Below are 22,279 nucleotides of genomic sequence, written 5' to 3'. Positions count from 1 at the left end.
AGCCGAGATTGTGCCACAGCACTCCAGCCTGGATGACAGAGTAATACTCTGTCTCAAAAAAAAAAGAGAGGGAGTTAGGAGGGCCAGAGTGAGAGTGAATGGAAGTGGGTCAGACTGATATGGCCATAAGTCAAGGAACGTATACAGCCCGTAGAAGTTGGAAAAGGCAAAGAATGGATTCTCTTCCACGGCCTCAATAAGAAATGCAGCCTTTGATTTTAACACTGTAAGGCTCATTTTGTACTTCTGGCCTCCAGAAACTTGGGATGATAAATTTGTGCTATTTAAGCCACTAAGTTTGTGGTAATTTGTTACCACAGCATAGGAAATGAATACAAATATCAAAGTGTTTGTGGACATATTTTAAGACTACCTCAGGCAACCCTCTGGTCACAAATTATTTATAGTTCTCCCACATGCAAAATAAACTTACCCCTTCTAAGGCCCCAAAGTCTTATCCCATTATAGCATCAATTCAAAGTTCAGAATCTTATCCTCTATGTAAGTCCAGGGAAGATGAGACTTCTTGGGTGCAATTCCTTAAATACAGCTACTCGAGTACATGCTTTTCAATCTGAAGTTCTGCGAACAAAAAGAAAAAGGTCATATGCTCCTTTCCCCACAGCAACCAATGTAAAACAGCAGGGGCAGGGAGATAAGTGCTATAGACACTCCTGTTCCAACAGGTGGAAAACAAGGTGCACAGAAGTCACTGGTTCATAGCAATTCTGAAATCCATTTGAGTACAGGTTTGCAGTTCTACACTCAAAGCCTGGGAATAACTCCCTATGGCTTTTGGTTCCACCTTCTGGGCTCTTGGTTTTATCCTCTAAGTCATCCTTTTTTGTGTGAAAGGGAGATGTGTTTGGACCTAAATAGTTTTCTTAGCCTGCTTCCTGTTTGTAGAAATGCGTTTGTAGAAAGGGTCCAAAGGCCCCTTTCCTTTTTGTACTCTTTTTCAGCTCAAGCTGACAGTATTTCTGACAATACAATTCTCTTAAAACAATTTTTGAATCTACGTGAATCTTACTGGGTTTTAGTCCAGGAGACAAAAGCCATGGCAGCAAATACCTTTGAGATATGTCTTTTTCTACCTTGGGCTTCTGCTGAAGGACAAAGATCTTAAGTTTCTTAGAAGCCCTATTGTTTGAATGAGAGGACCTGTGAGCCATACTCTTAAAATCTTTTTTCTGAGACGGAGTCTTACTCTGTCACCCAGGCTGGAGTGCAGTGGCGAGATCTTGGGTCACTGCAATCTCCGCCTCCCGGGTTCAAGCAATTCTCCAGCCTCAGCCTCCTGAGTAGCTGGGATTACAGGCACCCGCCACCACGCTCGGCTAATTTTTTTGTATTTTTGTAGAGATGAGGTTTCACCATGTTGGCCAGGCTGGTCTCCAACTCCTGACCTCGGGTGATCCACCCACCTCGGCCTCTCAAAGTGTTGGGATTACAGGCGTGAGCCACTGCACCCAGCCACTCTTAAAATCTTTAGAGAGTCTTTGCCTGATTGAACAGTACTCCGAGGTACCATCCTTAAACACAACAGGCGTGGGGAGTGGGAAAGCGGGTGATGGAGGGTGGATTGAGGGGTATTTACAAAAATAAAAGACATGGTCTCAGCACTCAGATATTTCAGAATCTTTGGGGAGATAAACTATATACATTTAAAAAGCACTAAAGAATTACAGGTCATATCCCTAATGAGTATAGATACAAAAATCCTCAACAAAATACTAGCATACTGACTTCAACAATACATTCAAAGAATAATTCACCATGATCTAGTGGGATTTATCCCTGGGATGCAAGTATGGTTCAACATATGGGAATCTATAAATGTGATACACCACATAAACAAAAATCATATGATCATTTCAATAGATACATAAAAAGCATTTGATGAAATTAAACATCCTTTCATGATGAAAATTCTCAACAAATTAGGTATAGAAGGAACGTACCTCAACACAATAAAGGTCATATATGATAAGCCTACAGCTAACATTCTCAACAGTGAAAAGTTGAAGGCATTTCCTTTAAGATCAGGAACAAGAAAAGGATGCCCACTCTTACTGCTTTTTTTTTTCAACATAGCACTGGAAGTTCTAGTCAGAATAATTAAGCAAGAGAAATAAAAGGCATCTTAATAGGAAAGGAAGCGTTGGAATTTTCTCTTTGTTGACAATATGATCTTATATATAGAAAACCCAAAAGACTCCACCAAAAAACTGTTAGAACTAATAAAGTCAGTAAAATTGCTGTACACAGTCAACACACAAAAATCAGCAGCATTTCTAGAGGCCAACAACAAATCCAAAAAAGAAATTAAGAAAATAATTCTACTTATATTAGCAAAAACCAAAACTGAAACAAAAAAGGTGTAAATTTAACCAAGAAAGTGAAAGATCTTTATACTAAAAACTAAAAAACACTGATGAAAGAAATTGGAAAAAACACAAATAAACGAAAAGACATCCCATGTTCTTGGAGTGGAATAATTAATATAATTAAAATGCCCATGCTACTCAAAGTGATCTATAGATTCAATGCAATTCCTATCAAAATTCCAGAGTTATTTTTCATGGAAATAAAAAAATCCTAAAATTCATATGGAACCGTAAAAGATCCCAAATAACCAAAGCAATCTTGAGCAAAAAGAACAAAGTTGGGCCAGGTGCGGTGGCTCATGCCTGTAATCCCAGTACTTTGGGAGGCCGAGGCGGGCAGATCATGAGATCAGGAGTTCAAGACCAGCCTGGCCAACATGGTAAAAAAAAACCCCGTCTCTACTAATAATACAAAAAAATTAGCCAGGCGTGGTGGTGCGCGCCTCTAGTCCCAGCTACTTAGGAGGCTAAGGCAGGAAAATCACTTGAACCCAGGAGGTGGAGGTTGCAGTGAGCTGAGATTGTGCCACTGCACTCCAGCCTGAGAGACAGAGCCAGAATCCATCTCAAAAAAAAAAAAAAAAAAAAGCAAAAAAAAAAACAAAGTTGAAGGCATCACAGTCCCTGACTTTAAAATAAACAACAAAGTTACAGTAATCAAAACAGCATGGTATTCCATAAAAACAGATGCATTGGCCAATAGAACATACTAGAGAGTCCAGAATTTACAGACAATTGAATTTTGATAAGGAGCTAAGAACACTCAATGGGGAAAGGAATCTCTTTGATAAAAACTGTTGGGAAACCATATATCCATGTGTAGAAAAATGAAATTGGACCCTTATCTCACACCGTATACAAAAGTCAAAATGGATTAAAGACTTACATGTAAGACTGGAACTACTAGAAGAAAACATAGGGGGAAAGCTACTAGAAGAAAAAATAGAAGAAAGCCACTAGAAGAAAACAGGCGGAAAGCTCCACTACATTGTTCTGGGCATTTTTTTGGACATGACCTCAAGAACACGGGCGAGAAAACAAAAAATAAACACATGGGATTACATGAAACTAAAAACTTTTGCACATCAAAGGAAACAGTTAACAGAGTGAAGAGACAACCTGCTGAATGGGAGAAAATATTTACTAATTATACATCTGACAAGAGGTTAATATCCAAGATATACAAGAAACTCAGTAGCAAGAAAGCAAATAACCTGATTTTAAAAATAGGCAAATAATCTGAATAGACTTTTTAAAAAAATTTTTTTTTGTAGAGATGAGGCCTCACTATGTTGCCCAGGCTGGTCTCAGATTCTTGGGCTCAAGCGGTCCTCCCACCTTGGCCTCCCAAAGTGCTGAGATTATGGGTGTGAGCCACCATGCCCAGCCTGACACAGCCATTCTTAAAAGAAGACATACAAATGGCCAATAGGTTTGCAAAGAAAAAAAATCACTATTATTAGGGAAATGCAAAATAAAATTACAATATCACCTCACACCTGTTAGCATGGCTATTAAGCTGGGTGTGGTGGCTCACACCTGTAATCTCAGTACTTTGGGAGGCTGAGGTGGGCAGATTACTTGAGGGTCAGGCGTTTGAGACCAGCCTGGCCAACATGGTGAAACGCCATCTCTACTAAAAATACAGAAATTAGCCAAGTGTGGTGGCACATGCTTGTAATCCCAGCTACTTGGGAGGCTGAGGCAGGAAGATTGCTTGAACCCAGGAATGGAGGTTGCAGTGATTTGAGATTGCGCCACTGCACTCCAGCCTGGGCAACAGAGTGACTCAATCTCAAAAAAAAAAAAAAAAAAAGAATTGCTATTATCAAAATGATGAAAAAAATGTGTTGCTGAGGATGTGGAGAAACCTTTTACACTGTTAGTGTTATTACAGCCATTATGGAAAACTATATGGAGGTTTCCCAAAAAATTAAAAATAGCTCTCTCCCCTCTCCCCTCTCCCCTCTCCCCTCCCCCCTCCCCCCTCCCCCCTCTCCCCTCTCCCCTCTCCCCTCTTTCCACGGTCTCCCTCTGATGCCGAGCGGAAGCTGGACGGTACTGCTGCCATCTCAGCTCACTGCAACCTCCCTGCCCGATTCTCCTGCCTCAGCCTGCCGAGTGCCTGCGATTGCAGGCGTGCGCCGCCACGCCTGACTGGTTTTCGTATTTTTTTGGTGGAGACGGGGTTTCGATGTGTCGGCTGGGCTGGTCTCCAGCTCCTAACCGCGAGTGATCCGCCAGCCTCGGCCTCCCGAGGTGCCGGGATTGCAGACGGAGTCTCGTTAACTCAGTGCTCAATGGCGCCCAGGCTGGAGTGCAGTGGCGTGATCTCGGCTCGCTACAACCACCTCCCAGCCGCCTGCCTTGGCCTCCCTAAGTGCCGAGATTGCAGCCTCTGCCTGGCAGCCACCCCGTCTGGGAAGTGAGGAGCGTCTCCGCCTGACTGCCCATCGTCTGGGATGTGAGGAGCCCCTCTGCCTGGCTGCCCAGTCTGGAAAGTGAGGAGCGTCTCTGCCCGGCCGCCATCCCATCTAGGAAGTGAGGAGCGCCTCTTCCCGGCCGCCATCACATCTGGGAAGTGAGGAGCGTCTCTGCCCGGCCGCCCATCGTCTGAGATGTGGGGAGCACCTCTGCCCTGCTGCCCCGTCCGGGATGTGAGGAGTGTCTCTGCCCGGCCGCCCTGTCTGAGAAGTGAGAAGACCCTCTGCCTGGCAACCGCCCCGTCTGAGAAGTGAGGAGCCCCTCCGCCCGGCAGCCACCCCGTCTGAGAAGTGAGGAGCGTCCTCCCTCCTCGTCTGGGAGGGAGGTGGGGGCGTCAGCCCCCCGCCCGGCCAGCCGCCCCGTCCGGGAGGTGAGGGGCACCTCTGCCCGGCCGCCCCTACCGGGAAGTGAGGAGCCCCTCTGCCTGGCCAGCCGCCTCGTCCGGGAGGGAGGTGGGGGGGTCAGCCCCCCGCCTGGCCAGCCGCCCCATCCGGGAGGCGAGGGGTGCCTCTGCCCGGCCGCCCCTACTGGGAAGTGAGGAGCCCCTCTGCCCGGCCAGCCGCCCCGTCCGGGAGGAAGATGGGGGGGTCAGCCCCTCTCCCGGCCAGCCGCCCCATCCGGGAGGGAGGTGGGGGGGTCAGCCCCCCGCCCGGCCAGCCGCCCCGTCCGGGAGGGAGGTGAGGGGATCAGCCCCCTGCCCGGCCAGCCGCCCTGTCCAGGAGGTGGGGGGGGGGCGCCTCTGCCCAGCCGCCCCTACTGGGAAGTGAGGAGCCCCTCTGCCCAGCCAGCCGCTCTGTCTGGGAGGGAGGTGGGGGGGTCAGCCCCCGGCCCGGCCAGCCGCCCCGTCCGGGAGGGAGGTGGGGGGGTTAGCCCCCCGCCTGGCCAGCCGCCCCATCCGGGAGGTGAGGGGCGCCTCTGCCCGGCCGCCCCTTCTGGGAAGTGAGGAGCCCCTCTGCCCGGCCAGCCGCCCCGTCCGGGAGGGAGGTGGGGGGGTCAGCCCCCCACCCGGCCAGCCGCCCCGTCCGGGAGGGAGGTGGGGGGGTCAGCCCCCCGCCCGGCCAGCCGCCCCGTCCGGGAGGGAGGTGGGGGGGTCAGCCCCCCGCCCGGCCAGCCGCCCCGTCCGGGAGGGAGGTGGGGGGGTCAGCCCCCCGCCCGGCCAGCCGCCCCGTCCGGGAGGGAGGTGGGGGGGTCAGCCCCCCGCCCGGCCAGCCGCCCCGTCCGGGAGGGAGGTGGGGGGATCAGCCCCCCGCCCGGCCAGCCACCCTGTCCGGGAGGTGAGGGGCGCCTCTGCCCGGCCGCCCCTACCGGGAAGTGAGGAGCCCCTCTGCCCAGCCAGCCGCCCCCTCCGGGAGGGAGGTGGGGGGGTCAGCCCCCCGCCGGGCCAGCCGCCCCGTCGGGGAAGTGAGGGGCGCCTCTGCCCGGCCACCCCTACTGGGAAGTGAGGAGCCCCTCTGCCCGGCCAGCCGCCCTGTCCGGGAGGGAGGTGGGGGGTCAGCCCCCCGCCCGGCCAGCCGCCCCGTCCGGGAGGGAGGTGGGGGGGGTCAGCCCCCCGCCCGGCCAGCCGCCCCGTCCGGGAGGTGAGGGGCGCTTCTGCCCGGCCGCCCCTACTGGGAAGTGAGGAGCTCCTCTGCCCGGCCACCACCCCATCTGGGAGGTGTACTCAACAGCTCATTGAGAACGGGCCATGAAGACAATGGCGGTTTTGTGGAATAGAAAGGGGGGAAAGGTGGGGAAAAGATTGAGAAATCGGATGGTTGCTGTGTCTGTGTAGAAAGAGGTAGACATGGGAGACTTTTCATTTTGTTCTGTACTAAGAAAAATTCTTCTGCCTTGGGATCCTGTTGATCTGTGACCTTACCCCCAACCCTGTGCTCTCTGAAACATGTGCTGTATCCACTCAAAAAAAAAAAAAAAAAAAAAAAAAATTAAAAATAGAACTACCATATGATCCAGCGATGCTATTTCTGGGCATATATTGAGTAACTGAAATCAGTATATCAAAGACTTATTTGCACTTCCATGTTCATTTCAGCATTATGCACAATCGCTGAGATAATGGAATCAACCTGTGTCCATCGATGGATGAATGGATAAAGAAAATGTAGTAAACATATGCAATGGATACTATTCAGCCTTAAAAAAGAATTTCTGTCATTTGTGACAACATGAATGAACTTGGAGGACATACTAAGTGAAAAAAGCCAGGCACAGAAAGACACATACCACATGATCTCACTTATATGTGGAATCTTAAAAAGTCAAACTCATAGAAGTAGACAGTAGAATAGTTGTTAGAGGCTGGAAAGGGACGGGGCGGGTAGGAGATGCAGGATGGGGAGATGCTGTTCAAAGGGTACAAGGTTCAGTCAGACAAAAGCAGCAAGTTTCTGAGATCTATTGCATAGTGTGGTGACTATAGCTAATAATAATATATCGTATAGCTCAAAACTGCTAAGAGTAAATTTCAAATGTCTCACCATAAAAAACGTTAAACAAGGTGATGGATATGTTAAGCTTGACTTAGTCGTTCCATATTGTATACATATATTAAAATATCACATTGTACCCCATTAAATATTTACAATTATGATTTGTATATATATTTAATAATAATAAAAATCTAAATAAAATATTAAAGAATGCCTACAAAGCAAGGTTTAAGATGTAAATGAACACAGTAGTATCACGGAAGGGATTAAATATTGTAACATTTATTGAGCACTACGTATATATTTTTGAATTCCCACAACCCTGGAAGAATGAGAAAATCGAGACTCAGGGAGCGTAAGTATTTTGCCCAACTGCATACGATAAATACATAGGAAAAACAAACACACAGAAGAAAACCAAACCAACCAAAGTATCTCTTTCAAAAGGAAACGACAGTCTCCTTAAAGGCAACCCGAGACAAATTTCAGCAAAGCCGTGGGACACATGGCCTTCGAGCTGCTGTCCATTATTGAGTAGCAGAAGCCAAGAAGGATGGAATGTTTTGGAAGAAAGGGGTCGGGGGTCAAAGGACTGACCGAAGATAAGATTGAAGTGGGGTCAGACCATGGCGGGACAGCGCACCGGAGAATGAACAGCGATTAGGGAAGAGTGGCGAGCGGGTGGCAAGGACGGAGGGCGGAATCCCGGCCGGGGCTGCGGGAGGAAAGCGCACGGACAGGAGCCCCACTGCTCGAATGCAGCGCCCGGCGGCTGGCCTCGTGAGGTCACGGGCCCTTATGAGGTGGGGCAGGCAGGCGCGGCCGCAGTGCCTTCCAGTCAGCGCGGAGGCGGTATTGAGTTCAGCCGCTCCCCACAGCCCCGGAGCCCCTGGGCGGTGGCGGTGGCCGTGGCAGCACCGGCTCGACAGCCGATAGGGTCCTGGGCCCGCTCCGCTCGGGGTGGTCGGTGGGCGGAGCGTCGGGCTCGGTCAGGTGACCGCGGGGGCGGGGCCGCGCGGCGCGGGAGCCTGGGAAGGCTGCAGAGCTAGAGCAGCGCCGCCCGAGGGGCCGCAGGGGCTGACCACAGAGAGCGCGGGGGCCTCCAGCCAAGAGGAAGGGAGGGCAGCTCGGGCCGGTAGTGGGACCCTTGGGGGACAGAGGTGGGGAGGGGAGGCGAGACCCGCTGAGGAGTTGGGAGGGGAGCCTTCGAGGTGGAGGGTGGAGAATGCAGTAGGGTGCGAGGGAGGAAGGAGAACAGTGGTGGGGCTGGGTGAAGGAAGGTTCCAGAAAGGAACAGTGAGGGGACCGAGTGGGACAAAGGGGCAGATTGAAGGGTGACTGAGACTGATCAGGTGGTTCCTCAGAAATGGTGGTTGTTGTAGAAGGTTGTTGTAGAAGGTCCCGGGGGTGGGGTCACTTCCCTGCTCCTTCAGCGGGAGGCGGAGACCTCTATTAGCGCACTCATTTCCATCTTGCGGGTCGTTCACTCGCTAGCTTACAGGTCCTCTTTCTTCCTGTAGAAGTCGTTGGCTTCGTAAGAGCAGGGTCTGTGGGAAGCCGCCTCAGCGTGGGTTCTTGGAAGAGGTGGAGGTTCGTTCACTCGACGTTTGTTACACAAATATGAAAACAGGGTGACGAAAGTTTGAACGTTCATGAATGGCAGTAGCTGCAAAGGAGTTGTGTATGCAGTTGGTATTAATGACGTTTTCAGTCCCTCTGGCGAGAGAAAAGCGAGCGAGTCGGGCGGCTTGTGAGGGAAATGTGGCATGAGAGGAAAGAGGAAGGTATTTTGTGAAAGGATGTCATACAGAGTCATGCTTCAGTGAAGACGCCTTTGTTTTTCTCATCTTAAAGCCTCACAGCCCCATTTTCCTCTCAGCTACTGCCTTATTTCTCTTAACCACGTAACTCCTTGAAAGAGCCTACCCTACTGGCTGGGTTCAATTTCTTTACCCCGTTCTCTCTTGTACTCACTCTGAGGACATTGTCTCCTTACCACCCCACCCAGATGGCTCCTTTCAAGGTTGTCAGTGTCCTCCGTGTTGTGAAACCTAGCGAACCATTCAGTACTGATCTTAACCGCCCACCCCACCCCCCCCCCCTTTTTTTTTTTTTGAGACAAGGTCTCTGTCGTCCAGGCTGGAGTGCAGTGGTGCAATCATAGCCCACTGCAGCTTCAAACTCCTGGGATCAAAAGATCCTCCTGGCTCAGTCTTTGGGGTAGCTGGGACTAAGGTCGCCATGTCCAGCTGATTAAAAAAAAAATTCTGTAGAGGTGGGAGTTTCACTGTTGCCCAGGCTGGTCTCGAACTCCTGGCCTTAAGCAGCCCTCCTGCTTAGACCCCCACCCCCGCATCAAAGTGTTGGGATTACCTGCATAAGCCACCATGCACAGCCTGATTGCTCACTCTTGAAGTACTTTCTTCACTTGGCATTCAGGAATCCAGACCTACCTGATTTCCCTCCTCACAGTAACCAGAGTGATCCTTTCAGAAAGAACTTCAGATTATGTAATCCTTCTCCTCAGAACTCTTTCAATGCTTGTCACTCCTTCAGAGTACAAGCCACAGTTCTTACTGTCATCTAGGGGTCCTCCATGATATGCCACTTTCACTTAGCCTCTCTGATCTCTCCTGCTTCAGCCTCCTGGGGCCTTCCCACTATTCCTTGAACATTCTTCTTGCCTCGGGGCTTTTGTACTTACTTTTCTTTCTGGCTGAAATGCTCTTACCTAAGATACTAATCAGCTCCCTACTTCAGTTCCTGCAGGTCTGTACTCAAAAGTCTCCCTCTCAGTAAGGTCTTCCTTGGCCACCCATTCTGTTCCCTGCATCTCTTCCCCTATACTACATTTCATATTCCCCTCCCTGCTTTACTTTTTTTTTTGTACTTATTGCAGATAACATACAATATGTTTTATTTTTCTATTTTATTATTTCACTCTCTGACTAGAACGTAAGCTTCATGAGGGCAGATTTTATATATATATAAACAAAAAATATATATATATATAGCATATATATATTTTGTTCATTGGTATATCCCTAGAGCCTGGGAGAGAACCTAGTGCACACTAAGCATGCAGACATATACGTTGAATTCATGGATAGAAAGGTGAATGGATAGATGACTGGAGAAAAGGGATACGACTCCCTCCATTTCTCTTGATTTGTTCCTGCAAGTTCACCGATAGAAGACAGGATTGAAATAGTTGAGAAAAATTATATTGTCAGAGTTACAGGGAATAGACTTTCTAAGTTAATTTTTTCTTTTAAGTTTGGAGAGGCTTATGCGGTACCTGATTCATCCAGCAAATTAAGACCTGCCAACTTTTTGATAATCTCGTCAATAAATTACAGAACAATTGTTCCTTTCAAGATTTATTCAAAACGTGTCAACTCTGCTTAATTAAGCACTTTGATGATTTAAGAAATCTTGGTGAGTAGCTTAGTAGGAAGGGAATTTGTTCATTCATCCCTCTCTCCCTCTCTTTTCCCCTCCCTCCATACCATTCCTCCTTTCCTCTACTCTTTCCTTCATTATATATATACCATTGTATTTGATACTGTGAGAAATAATTTTAAGAATGATAAGTTACCAGTCCCAGTTCTTTATAAATTTAGGCTATAGTTGGTATAGGAGCTATACATATGAAAATTACAAATACAAGGCAAATGATTAATGTCAGTTAAATAGTGAAGACAAGAATAGTGAAGGCAGTAAGTGCTATGCACAGTAGTTTAGAGGTAAATATTGAACTGGTTGGAGAAGATCTAGAAGAGATTACGTAGGATGGGTTACTGGGGAGACCTGCATAGATTTCCAGTATTTTCTGAGATGAGTATTTTCAATGTGGTTCTATTTTATTTTAACATATTTTGAATTCCAGGAATGTTGGACATATCACATTGAAAAATAATGACTATAAACATATGTCAGAAATAAATAAAAATGATTTTAAGTACTCTGTCTTCATTAGAATATTAATACTTGCAGTTAAACTTTACAAGAAAAAGACTGATGATTATAACTAGCAATGTAATATAATGTAATATAGCTAGCACTGTGATAAGTAGCTCATAAAATGTAACTCAGATGTGAGTTGAAAATGTGAAAATTTGAGGAATTTCTAAGTGTTGGTTATCACATTTGCATAACGTGAAAGTCTTTAGTTTGAAGTGAGGCTACACCATCTTTTCTTTCTTTCTTTTGTTTTGTTTTCTTTTGTTTTGTTTTTTTTGATACAGAGTCTTGCACCCAGGTTGGAGTGCAGTGGTGTGGTCTTGGCCCACTGCAACCTCTGCCTCCTAGGTTCAAGCAGTTCTTTGCCTCAGCCTCCTGAGTAGCTGGGATTATAGGTGCGTGCCACCACACTCGGCTAATTTTTGTATTTTCAGTAGAGACGAGGTTTCATCATCTTGGCCAGGCTGGTCTTGAACTCCTGACCTCGTGATCCACCTGCCTTGGCCTCTCAAAGTGCTGGGATTACAGGTGTGAGTCACCATACCTGGCCTTTTTTTTTATTTTTGAGACAGTCTCACTGTATATCCCAGGCTGGAGTGCAGTGGTGCGATCTTGGCTCACTGCAATCTCCGCCTCCCAGATTCAAGCGATTCTGCCCCAGCCTCCTGAGTATCTGGGATTATAGGCGCATGCCACCACATCCAACTAATTGATTTGTATTTTTAGTAGATACGGGGTTTCACCATATTGACCAGGATGGTCTCAATCTCTTGACCTCGTGATCCGCCCACCTCGGCCCCCCATAGTGCTGGGATTACAGACGTGAACCACTGCGCCCGGCCTACACCATCTTTTGTTTGCAGTAGCATTGTTTTGAAAGGCAATGTTCTATGGGACTGAAGACCACAGGCTTGGAGTTAAATTGTCTGAATTCAAATTCTGTCTCTACTATTTGCTGGCTGTGTGATCTTGGGAAACTTGACCTCTTCAAGTCTTTATCATGATATTTAGCACACAGTAAGCATTCAGTAACATGAGTGATTACTACTGTCTTAGCAGTTCTGCTTCTCAGGGTTTATTTAAATAAACAGATGTAATTGGATTTCTCAGCTTTGTATGCCATTTGAAACTGGATTTCTCAAACCACAAAAGGTAAAGTTAAGGAATTGGATGATCTGTGATTTATAGTCTACTAACTGCTTTTTCTAGTGTTTGCCCACATATCTGTGTTGGTGAAATGTTGTGTATCATACCCCAAGTCAGTGTTACATTGAAGAGATAACTTCAGGTAGGTAAATATAATTGCTTAAGTGTTCTAAACAAGCATATGATTTCTTCTTTCTCTTTTTTTGGCAGGAAATCCTTTTGTACTATTGCTCATTCATACTTGTTCATCAAAGCCTGGAGTCCTTAAGGACAGAATTTACCTCTAAACAGAAAGATGGAAACTAAAGTACATTTATTCTGCCAGGTATTTATTTAAAACAGTTTCTAAAGATTTCTTCTTTCTTCTTTTTAAAATTAGTTTACATTACCTCATATTCATAATCAGTAAGCAAATTCATAGAGTAATAGTTATAAGGAACCTGGCCAAGTAACTGAGATGATGTTTGAGTCATTTTAGTGAACATGTATTGAACTCGCATCCCAACAACCCATATAATACTGAGAGATCTTCTGTGGTGTATGATGAGAGTATTTTGGTGGGGTACACCTGGATAATTTTTGTGGAGATCAAAAGGGTTAAACTTACATGAGAGGTTGTAGATAATGTAATTAATGATGTGAGAGTATAACCAAAAAATAATGTAGAGGACATCAAATTTCTTTAGCCCTCTTATCTGTACTTCAGAGTTTTATGCCCTTCTGTCTTTTTAGATGCCTCCACCTTTATTTGCTAGTATTGTGTCAAATAAGACAAATTTTTTCAAATAAAAACAAATCTGGAGTTAGTAAGCAGAGACTTTATTCAAAATAATTATTGCAAGGGAAAAAAGGGACTATTGAAATTGGAAGAGGAGGAGGACTATTGCAATGGAAAGAATGCTGTGACCGTAAGATCTGCAGGTGTCTCAAGGGTTGGGCAGAAGTTTTCTTTTATAGAGAGACGCTGGAAAGAACCAGGTGTGGGGAAATTGGATGAAATAGTAGAATGATTAGATAAGTAGATTGGAGAGTATTTTATCATGAAGTCAGTCTATTATATTCTGATTATCAGTGGGGATAAAACAGCTAATAATTTATGACACAAAGAAAGGGAATTTTGAGGGGGTGTGTCTGGCATTGTCATAAGTAAACAAGGGGGGCATTCCAGAGTCTTACCTAAGTCATATGGGGAGGAGTGGTTTGCAGTAAGCCATTTTCCAGAACACAAAAGGGTGGGGGGATTCCTTTAACCCTCACTGTTTTCTGGGAGTTTAGGGCTCAAGTGAAATTCAGCATTGTCAATTGAGAGTCCTAATCTTTTAAATTTATCCTTGTTAAAGATCTGACGCTACTGTGTAAAACATGTACCTATACTATAGTCTGAAAAATAATCTCAGAGACTCTTGAAAAGTGCTGAGATATGTACTTTATATCATATATATACACATATATACATTTAAAATTTACCTTTTTATACCTACTACTTTGTTGATTTTGCCCTTATAAACTGATTTTGAAGATGAATTCTTAAAAATTAATATTAAAGTATCATACCAGTTTGTTTTCCTTAGACTGTATAATTTATACTTCACAGGTGGCTCACCTTTTACTACAATGTTTCTGAGATTCTTTTCTTCTTCTGTGTCAAAAGCTTCTACTCTTTGTTTTCATTCACTTGGCCTTTGGTAACAGGTTTTTCTGTCTTTTTAGATTTCCTACCCCTTTTCCCCCTCAGCTTTCTATTTTGGGTCATTTTTTTCAATCTCTTTAGGAATCCTTTCATCATTTGTAATACACATCTCATCAAGGCAGCAAATCAAATTGCCTTTTTGAAACAACTTAAAGGTATGCCTTTGTTATAAGACAAATGATGCAGATTCTAAAAGTCACTGAAATAGTTCTGTTAATTTCCATCCTGTGGAAATAGAGATTCTCTCTAAACTTCCTTGGTAATCTTTATAAATTGTCTGTGTAATCTTCATGGTCACCTTTGGGTTCAAAGACTCAGAACTAATGCACCTTTGATCGACTGGATGCCGCCAGTTGTCTTAAGCAAACAGCCAGATTTCAGGAGAGAATATTTCCAACTGCATTCTTCTTTTTCTAAACGTTTATTGTCACTAAACTCTATTTCTTTTTGGGGGGGTGGGGAGTGGTGTCTATTTAGAAGCAATATAGCTTCTTTTTTTAAAAATATAGGCTTTGTTTTTTGTTATTTTTTGTAGAGAAAGATATTTATTTATTTAATGTTTTTTATTTCAGTAGCTTCAGGGATACAAGTGGTTTTTGGTTACATGGCTGAATTATACAGTGGTGAAGTCTGGGCTTTTAGTGTACCTGTTACCTGAATAGTATACATTGTACCCAACAGGTAGTTTTTCATCCTTCACTTCCCTGTCCCCTCTCCACTTCTGAATCTCTACCACTCTATATGCCTTTTTGGATCCATAGCTTAGCTCCCATTTATAAATGAGAATATGCGGTATTTGGTTTTTTTGTTCCTGAGTTACTTCACTTAGGATAATGGCCTCCAGTTTCATCCAAGTTGCTGCAAAAGACATTATTATGTTCTTTTTTATGGGTGAGTAGTATTCCGTAGTATATATACCACATTTTCTTTAACCTCTCATCAGTTGATGGGTACTTAGGTTGGTTCCATACCTTTGGTATTGTGAATTGTGCTGAGATAAACATATATGTGTAGGTTTTTTTTTGATACAATAACTTTTTTTTCCCTTTGGGTAGATACCCAGTAGTGGGTTTGCTGGATTGAATGATAGATCTACCTTTATTTCTTTGAGAAATCTCCATGCTGTTTTCTGTGGAAATTATACTAATTTACATCATCCCATCTGCACCAACATTTATTGTTTTTTGACTTTTTAATAATGGCCATTCTGGCTGGGGTAAAGTGATATCTTATTGTGGTTTTAATTTGTATTTCCCTGGTGATTGGTGATGTTGAGCATTTTTCATGTATTTGTTGGCCATTTGTATATCTTCTTTTGAGAAATATCTGTTCATGTTATTTTCCCACTTTTTAATGGGAGTACTTGTTTTTTTGCTGCTGATTTGTTTGAATTCCTTGTAAATTCTGGATATTAGTCCTTTGTTGGATGTATAGTTTGCAAATATTTTCTCTCATTCTGTTGGTTGTCTGTTTACTGTGTTGATTATTATTTTTGCTGTGTAAGAGCTTCTGAATTTAATTAGGTCTCATTTATTTATTTTTGTTTTTGTTGCATTTGTTCTTGGGGTCATAGTCATAAATTCTTTGCCTAAGCCAGTGTCCAGAAGAGTTTTTCCTAGGTAGTCTTCTAGAATTTTTATGGTTTCAGGTCTTAAATATGTAGACTTTTTTTTAGAGCAGTTTTAGGTTCATAAAAAAAATGAGCAGAAAATACAGAGTTACCATATACCTACTGCCCCTATACATGCACAGCTTACCCTGCTATCAACATCCTGTACCAGAGTGGTACATTTGTTGTAATTGGTGAACCAACATTGGCACATCATTATCACTCAAAGTCCATAGTTTACATTAGAGTTCACTTTTGTTGTACATTCTATGGGTTTGAACAAATGTATTATGACATATAGTCAACATTATAGTATCATACAGAATAATCACATTGCCCTAAAATCTTCTGTGCTCTAGCTATTTACTTCTCCTTCCCCCATCCCCTGGCAAACACTGATTTTTTACTGTCTCCATAGTTTTGCCTTTTCCAGAATGTCATATAGTTGGAATTATACAATATGGAACCATTCAGGTCGGGCTTTTTTCACTTAATGTGCATTTAAAGTTTTTAAATGTATTTTCAAGGCTTGATAGCTCACTTCTTTTTAGCAGTAAATAATATCCCATTCTCTACATTTAACACAGTTTATTTATTAATTACTGAAGGACATCTTGATTGCTTTCAAGTTTTGGCAATTATGAATACAGCTGCTATAAACATCCAATTGTAGGTTTTTATGTGGAAATAAAGTTTCAACTTGTTTGAGTAAATACTAACAAGTGCAATAGTTGGATTGTATGGTAAAAGTATGTTTAGTTTTGTAAGAAACTGCCAAACTGTATTCCAAAGTGGTTGTACCATTTTGCATTCCCATCAGCAATGATGAGAGTTCTTGCTTCACATCCTTGCCAGCATTTGTTGTTGTCAGTGTTTTGGGTTATTGCCATTCTTTTTTCTTAATTGAGTTTTTTATTATTATTTTAGATTGACAAATAATAATTGTGTGTATTTTGGGGGCATAATGTAGTATTTTGATCTATGTATACATTATAGAAATATTTAATCTAGCTATTAGCATAATCATTACCAACTTTTTTTTGTGGTAAGAACATAAAAAATATTTTAGTGATTTTGAAGTATATATTATTTACTAACCATGTTCACCAATGCATTAGATCACTAAAACTTGTTCCTCCAGTCTAACTGAAACTCTGTGCCCTTTGATCAATGTCTTCCCATTCCCCATCCCTCTTCCTCCCCCAAACCTCTCCACCCCCCAGCCTCTGATAACCATCTTTCTACTCCCTGTTTCTATGAGAACAACATTTTTAGATTTCACATGTAATTGAGATCATACAGTGTTTGTCTTTCTGTGCCTGGCTTATTTTACTTAGCATAGTGTCTTCCAGTTCTATCCATGTTATGGTGAATGACAGTTTCCTTCTTTTTAAAGGCTGTATGGTATTCATTTGTATATATTCACCACATTTTCTTTATGTATTCATCTGTTGATGGACACTTAGGTTACTTTTATATCTTGGCTATTGTGAATAATGCTGAAATGAATATGGGAGTGCAGATATCTCTTCAACATATTAATTTCAATTCCTTTGGATATATACCCAGAAGTGGGATTGCTGGATCACATGGTAATTCTGTTTTTAGTTTTTGAGGAACCTCCATACTGTTTTCTAGAATGGCTGTACTAACATTCATACCAACAGTGTGCAGATGTTCCCTTTTCTCCACATCCTTGCCAACACTTGTTATCCTTTGTCTTTTTGATAATAGCTATTCTAACAGAATAGCTAACAGAATATCTAACAGAATAGTGTGAGATGATATCTCATTGCAATTTTATTTTGCATTTCCCTAATAATTAGTGATATTGAGCATTTTTTCACAAACCGATAGGCCATTCGTATGTCTTCTTTTGAGAATGTCTGTTCAGATCCTTCACACATTTTTTGATTGGATAGTTTGTTTTCTTGCTTGAGTTGAGTTCCTTATGTAATTTGGGTATAAATCCTTTATCGCCTTAACAGATGTAAGGTTTGCAAATATTTTCTCCCTTTCTGTGGGTTGTTTCTCCCCTGTTGATTGTTTCCCTTGCTGTACAGAAGCTTTTTAGTTTCATATAATCCCATTTTCCATTTTTGCTTTTGTTGCCTGTGCTTATAGAGTCTTATCCAACAAATCATTCCCCAGACCAATGTGGTAGAGCTTTTCCCCTATCTTCTTGTAACTTTACAGTTTTAGGTCTTGTGTTTAAATCTTTAATGCATTTTAAATTGATTTTTGTATATGGTGTGAGATAATGTCCCAATTTCATTTTTCTGCAGAAGGATATCCAGTTTTCCCAATGCCATTTATTGAAGAGACTGTTCTTTCCCCATTGTGTGTACTTGGCACCTTTGTTGAAAATCAGCTGACTGTAAATATTTGGAAAATTTCTAGGCTTTCTATCCTGTCCTATTGATTGGTGTGTCTGTTTTTATGCCAGTAACATTCTGTTTTGATTACTATAGCTTTATCATCTGTTTTGAAATTAGGAAGTGTGATGCCTCCAACTTTGTTCTTTTTGCTTAAGATTGCTTTGGCTATATGGGGTGTTTACTGTTTCCATATGAATGTTAGGATTTTTTTATTTCTGTGAAAAATGACATCAGAATTTTGAGAGGAATTGCATTGAATCTGTAGATATCATTGGAAAGTATGGACATTTAAACAATATTAATTTTTTGAATCCATGAACTTGGGCCATTTTCTCATTTATTTGTGTCTTCTTCAGTTTCCTTTATCAGAGTTTTATAGTTTTTTTTTTGTTAAAATTTCATCATTCTTACAGGTATGTAATGGTATTTCCTTTTAATTTGCAGTTCCCTAATCCCATTATAATGTTGAGCCTCTTTTCATATCATTATTTACCATGTTTCTGTGTATCTTCTTTGGTGAGGTGTCTGTTCAAGTCTTTAGCTCATTTTAAAATTGAGTTCTTTTTTATTATGTTTTAAGAGTTCTTTGTATATTTTGGATGACAATTCTTTATGAAATATGTCTTTTGAAAACATTTTCTCCCAGTCTGTGACTTGTCCTTTCATTGTCTTGATATGGTGTCTTTCACAGAGCAGAAGCTTTAAATGAAGTTTAACTTATCGATTATTTCTTTCATGGATCATGGCTTTAGTTTGTATCTAAAATCGAGTTAATGTTTATAATAAAAATACTGCTTTGCAAAGAGTATGATAAACTTTTGTATCTTGCTTGGCAAAGAGTATGATAAACTTTTGTACCTTGATGCCTTAAGAGCTAGATCCAGGCTGGGAGAGGTAGCTCATGCCTGTAATTCTAGCACTTTGGGAGGCTGAGGTGGGAGGACTGCTTGAGCTCAGAAGTTCGAGACCAGCCTTGGCAATGTAGGGAGACCTCATCTCTACGAATAATAAAAAATTAGCCAGGCGTGATGGTGCATGTCTGTGGTCTCAGCTTCTCAGGAGGCTGAGGTGGGAGAATTGCTTGAGCCTGGGAGGTCAAGGCTGCAGTGAGCCATGATTGCACCACCAGACTCCACCCTAGGCAACAAAAAGAGACCCTGTCTCAAAAAAAGAAAAAGTGCTAGATGCAATAACTGTTAGACATATTCATAAATGATGTTCTTTTATAGCTGTATAACGCACTAAGGATAATTGGAGTTATTTAGAGTATGTACTGAATCTGGAAAAATAATACATTAGTGAGTAAAACCTTTTTCAACAAAATTCTCTTCGGTAGCACTATTTGAGAAAGAATATCGATCTAAAATGAATGATTGACCCAGAATGTCATATTTAATATGTATGTGCAAAGAGGACATGCTTGATTGTGGCTCTTATATTCCCCAGGCAGAGAAAAATATTGACTTATTAGATGATGGCTCTAATTCTTTTGCAACTGACTTGTCATCAGGAACTATTAACCACAAGAAATACATCAAGTTTTCTAAAACAATAGAGAAGAAAATTTCACTGGAAATTAGGAGTTTGAGCCCAGAATATAAAAAAATGTAAGTTAAAAACTCTGAACTTACTTTATTGAATTATACTTTTGCAAGTTAAGAATGCCAAAATGTAGCTGTGGCTTATGCGTTCTCATAATGTGCCATGTGTATAGGATCATGCATATTTGTGGTCATTCTTTCAGTAGCATAATTTTAACTCCTAAATAGCTGTTCTTACATTTTTTCTGACTTCTCTTACAGCCATCTATAGGCTTCCATGTTGTCTAAGTTGGTTCTCACATTGTTATAAAGAACTACTTGAGACTACGTAATTTATAAATAAAAGAGGTTTAATTGCTCATGGTTCTGCAGACTTTACAGGAAGCGAGGCTGGGGAAGCCTCACGAAACTTAGAATCATGGTGGAAGGGGAAGGGGGAGCAAGCATATCTTCACAAGGCCAGCAGGAGGGAGAGTGAAGAGGGAAGTGCCACATACTTTTAAACAAACAGATCTCATGAGAACTCACTCAGTATCATGAGAACAACAAGTGGGAAATCTGCCCCCATGATCCAATCACTTCCTACCAGGTCTCTCCCCCAATATTGGGGATTACAATTCAACATGAGATTTAGGTAGGGACACAGAGTCAAACTATATCACATGTGGAAGCCTATAAGTAAGCTATAAGCTAACTGGAATCATAGGATTCTAGTTAGAGGAGAACAATTATCCATATGTCTGTTAAGTTTGTCTTAAAGAGAATTTAAGAAGGAAACAGAAGGTTCTTTCCTCTAGGCTTGGCTTTGTGTCTTCCATGAAATTAAGATATTTGAATAGTTTTTTTTTTTTTGAGATGGAGCCTCACTCTGTCACCCAGGCTGGAGTGCAGTGGCGCAGCCATGGCTCACTGCAACCTCCACCTCCTGGGTTCAAGTGATTCTTCTGCCTCAGCCTCCCGAGTAGCTGGGACTACAGGCGTGTGCCGTCACACTCGGCTATTTTTTTTTTTTTTTTTGAAATGGAGTCTCGCTGTGTTGCCCAGGCTGGAGTGTAGTGGCACGATCTTGGCTCACTGCAAGCTGCGCCTCCTGGGTTCAAGCCATTCTCCTGCCTCAGCCTCCCGAGTAGCTGGGATTATAGGCGACCACCACCATGCATGGCTAATTTTTTGTATTTTTAGTAGAGACGGGGTTTCACCATGTTAGCCATGATGGTCTCGATCTCCTGACCTCATGATCCGCCTGCTTCTGCCTCCCAAAGTGCTGGGATTATAGGCGTGAGCCACCGCACCTGGCCAATTTTTTTTTTTTTTTTTTGTATTTTTAGTAGAGACGGGATTTCACCATATTGGCTAGGCTGGTCTTGAACTCCTGACCTCATGATCTGCCCGCCTGAGCCTCCCAAAGTGCTGGGATTACAAGCGTGAGCCACTGCGCCCGGCCAAGCTATTTGAATCTTTTAGCAGTTCTTTCTTGTATACTGCATTGCCTGGTTGCCTTTTGTTAGTCATAGAAGTTCTAGCATTTTAAATGCATGTAGAAGAAATACTCAATCTGTATTTATTATTTATAAAATGACTAAAAAATAAAAAAAAATCTAAAAGCCTCTGGGAAAACATTCAGAGCTTATGTCACTTTATCTTTAACTAAATGCTCATCTTACCTGTTGGTGAAACTGGAAATTACCTACACATTGTGATTGGAGAGGCACCTAAATAAAAATCTCCTCTACCTTCCAGAAATCTGTATTTCACTTTTATTTAATCTAACATTTTCACCACTACTCCTGTTTGTTAGATGGCAAAAGATGAAGCAATTATTTCTAGAAGACTACAATAAAACTTGTTACCTAGGAAGAAAAGGAAGGTCGTGGGAGGTTAGGAAGAAAAGGAAGGTTGTGGGAGCATCCCTTTACCTTCTTCCATTAGCTTTCTTCAAGATAGGTTAGCACTGTGGGAAGCACGTGCCTTAAAAGAATGGGGTACAGTGCATGTTTTCCCTTGTAAGTGGGAGCTAAACAATTCGTACACATGGACATACAGAGTAGAATAATAGACATTGGGACTACAAATGTAGGAGGAGGGGTGAGGGTTGAATTTGGTGATGGGTACACTGAAAGCCTAAACTCACCACAATGCCTATGTGCATGTAAGAAATCTGCACTGTACCCTCTAAATATATAAAAATAAAAAAAATTTAAAAATGGGGTACAGGACAAATGTTTTTACTTATTCATTATTTATACCAAATCATCCTTATTCTATGAAATGTGTGAAGTAGCTCATAATTAAAAAATACACTTTTGTTTACCTAAATAAGGAAACTGAGGCAAAATTAATATAAGTAGAGAGTTTGTTTAGGCCCAGGTTGAGGACTGCAGCCTGGGAAACACTGGGAGGTACTCTGAAGAACAAAGGAGAGGTTCAGTATTTTAAAGAAAAAAGGAACCAATCAGGAGATGGGTTGATTACAAAAGTTGTTTTTCAGGAATTCTTACTGGCTTACAGAAATAACATTGATTAGTGATTGGCTATATATTGCTGAACTGTAGCATATGAGTTATAGTATCCAGTGTATGGCATTGTTAGGTTAATTTGTGGCTACTTGGTGACAGTCTAGAGTCCACATAGCAGGCAACTTTGAAATAATTG

At 42.5% G+C, this 22,279-nt stretch overlaps 1 protein-coding gene across 47 annotated transcripts in view; it reads left to right on the top strand.

Annotated features, from left to right (window-relative positions):
• The first annotated feature begins 7,850 nt into the window (after positions 1 to 7,850).
• EFCAB13 (EF-hand calcium binding domain 13) overlaps positions 7,851 to 22,279 on the top strand; it is a 79,416-nt gene continuing 64,987 nt past the window's right edge. For 13 of the 47 annotated variants that reach the window (XR_010152807.1, XR_010152806.1, XR_010152805.1 and 10 more), the window contains exons 1-4: positions 8,099 to 8,293; positions 10,577 to 10,738; positions 12,620 to 12,734; positions 19,533 to 19,693. Coding sequence is in view for 28 of the 47 variants with exons in the window: in XM_054671290.2 (XP_054527265.1) it covers positions 12,705 to 12,734; positions 19,533 to 19,693 (191 nt within the window). In the remaining 19 variants the exon portion in view is untranslated. Of the gene's footprint in view, positions 8,461 to 8,820; positions 9,085 to 10,576; positions 10,739 to 12,619; positions 12,735 to 19,532; positions 19,694 to 22,279 lie in introns of all 47 variants that reach the window. The other 34 variants (XM_063798358.1, XM_063798357.1, XM_063798350.1 and 31 more) reach the window with 18 other exon arrangements.

This window comes from Pan troglodytes, chromosome 19 (genome assembly GCF_028858775.2).
Source record: "Pan troglodytes isolate AG18354 chromosome 19, NHGRI_mPanTro3-v2.0_pri, whole genome shotgun sequence".
Taxonomy (NCBI): Eukaryota; Metazoa; Chordata; class Mammalia; order Primates; family Hominidae; genus Pan; species Pan troglodytes.
Note: the sequence above shows the minus strand (reverse complement) of the source record. Positions and strands in the feature narration are given on the sequence as shown.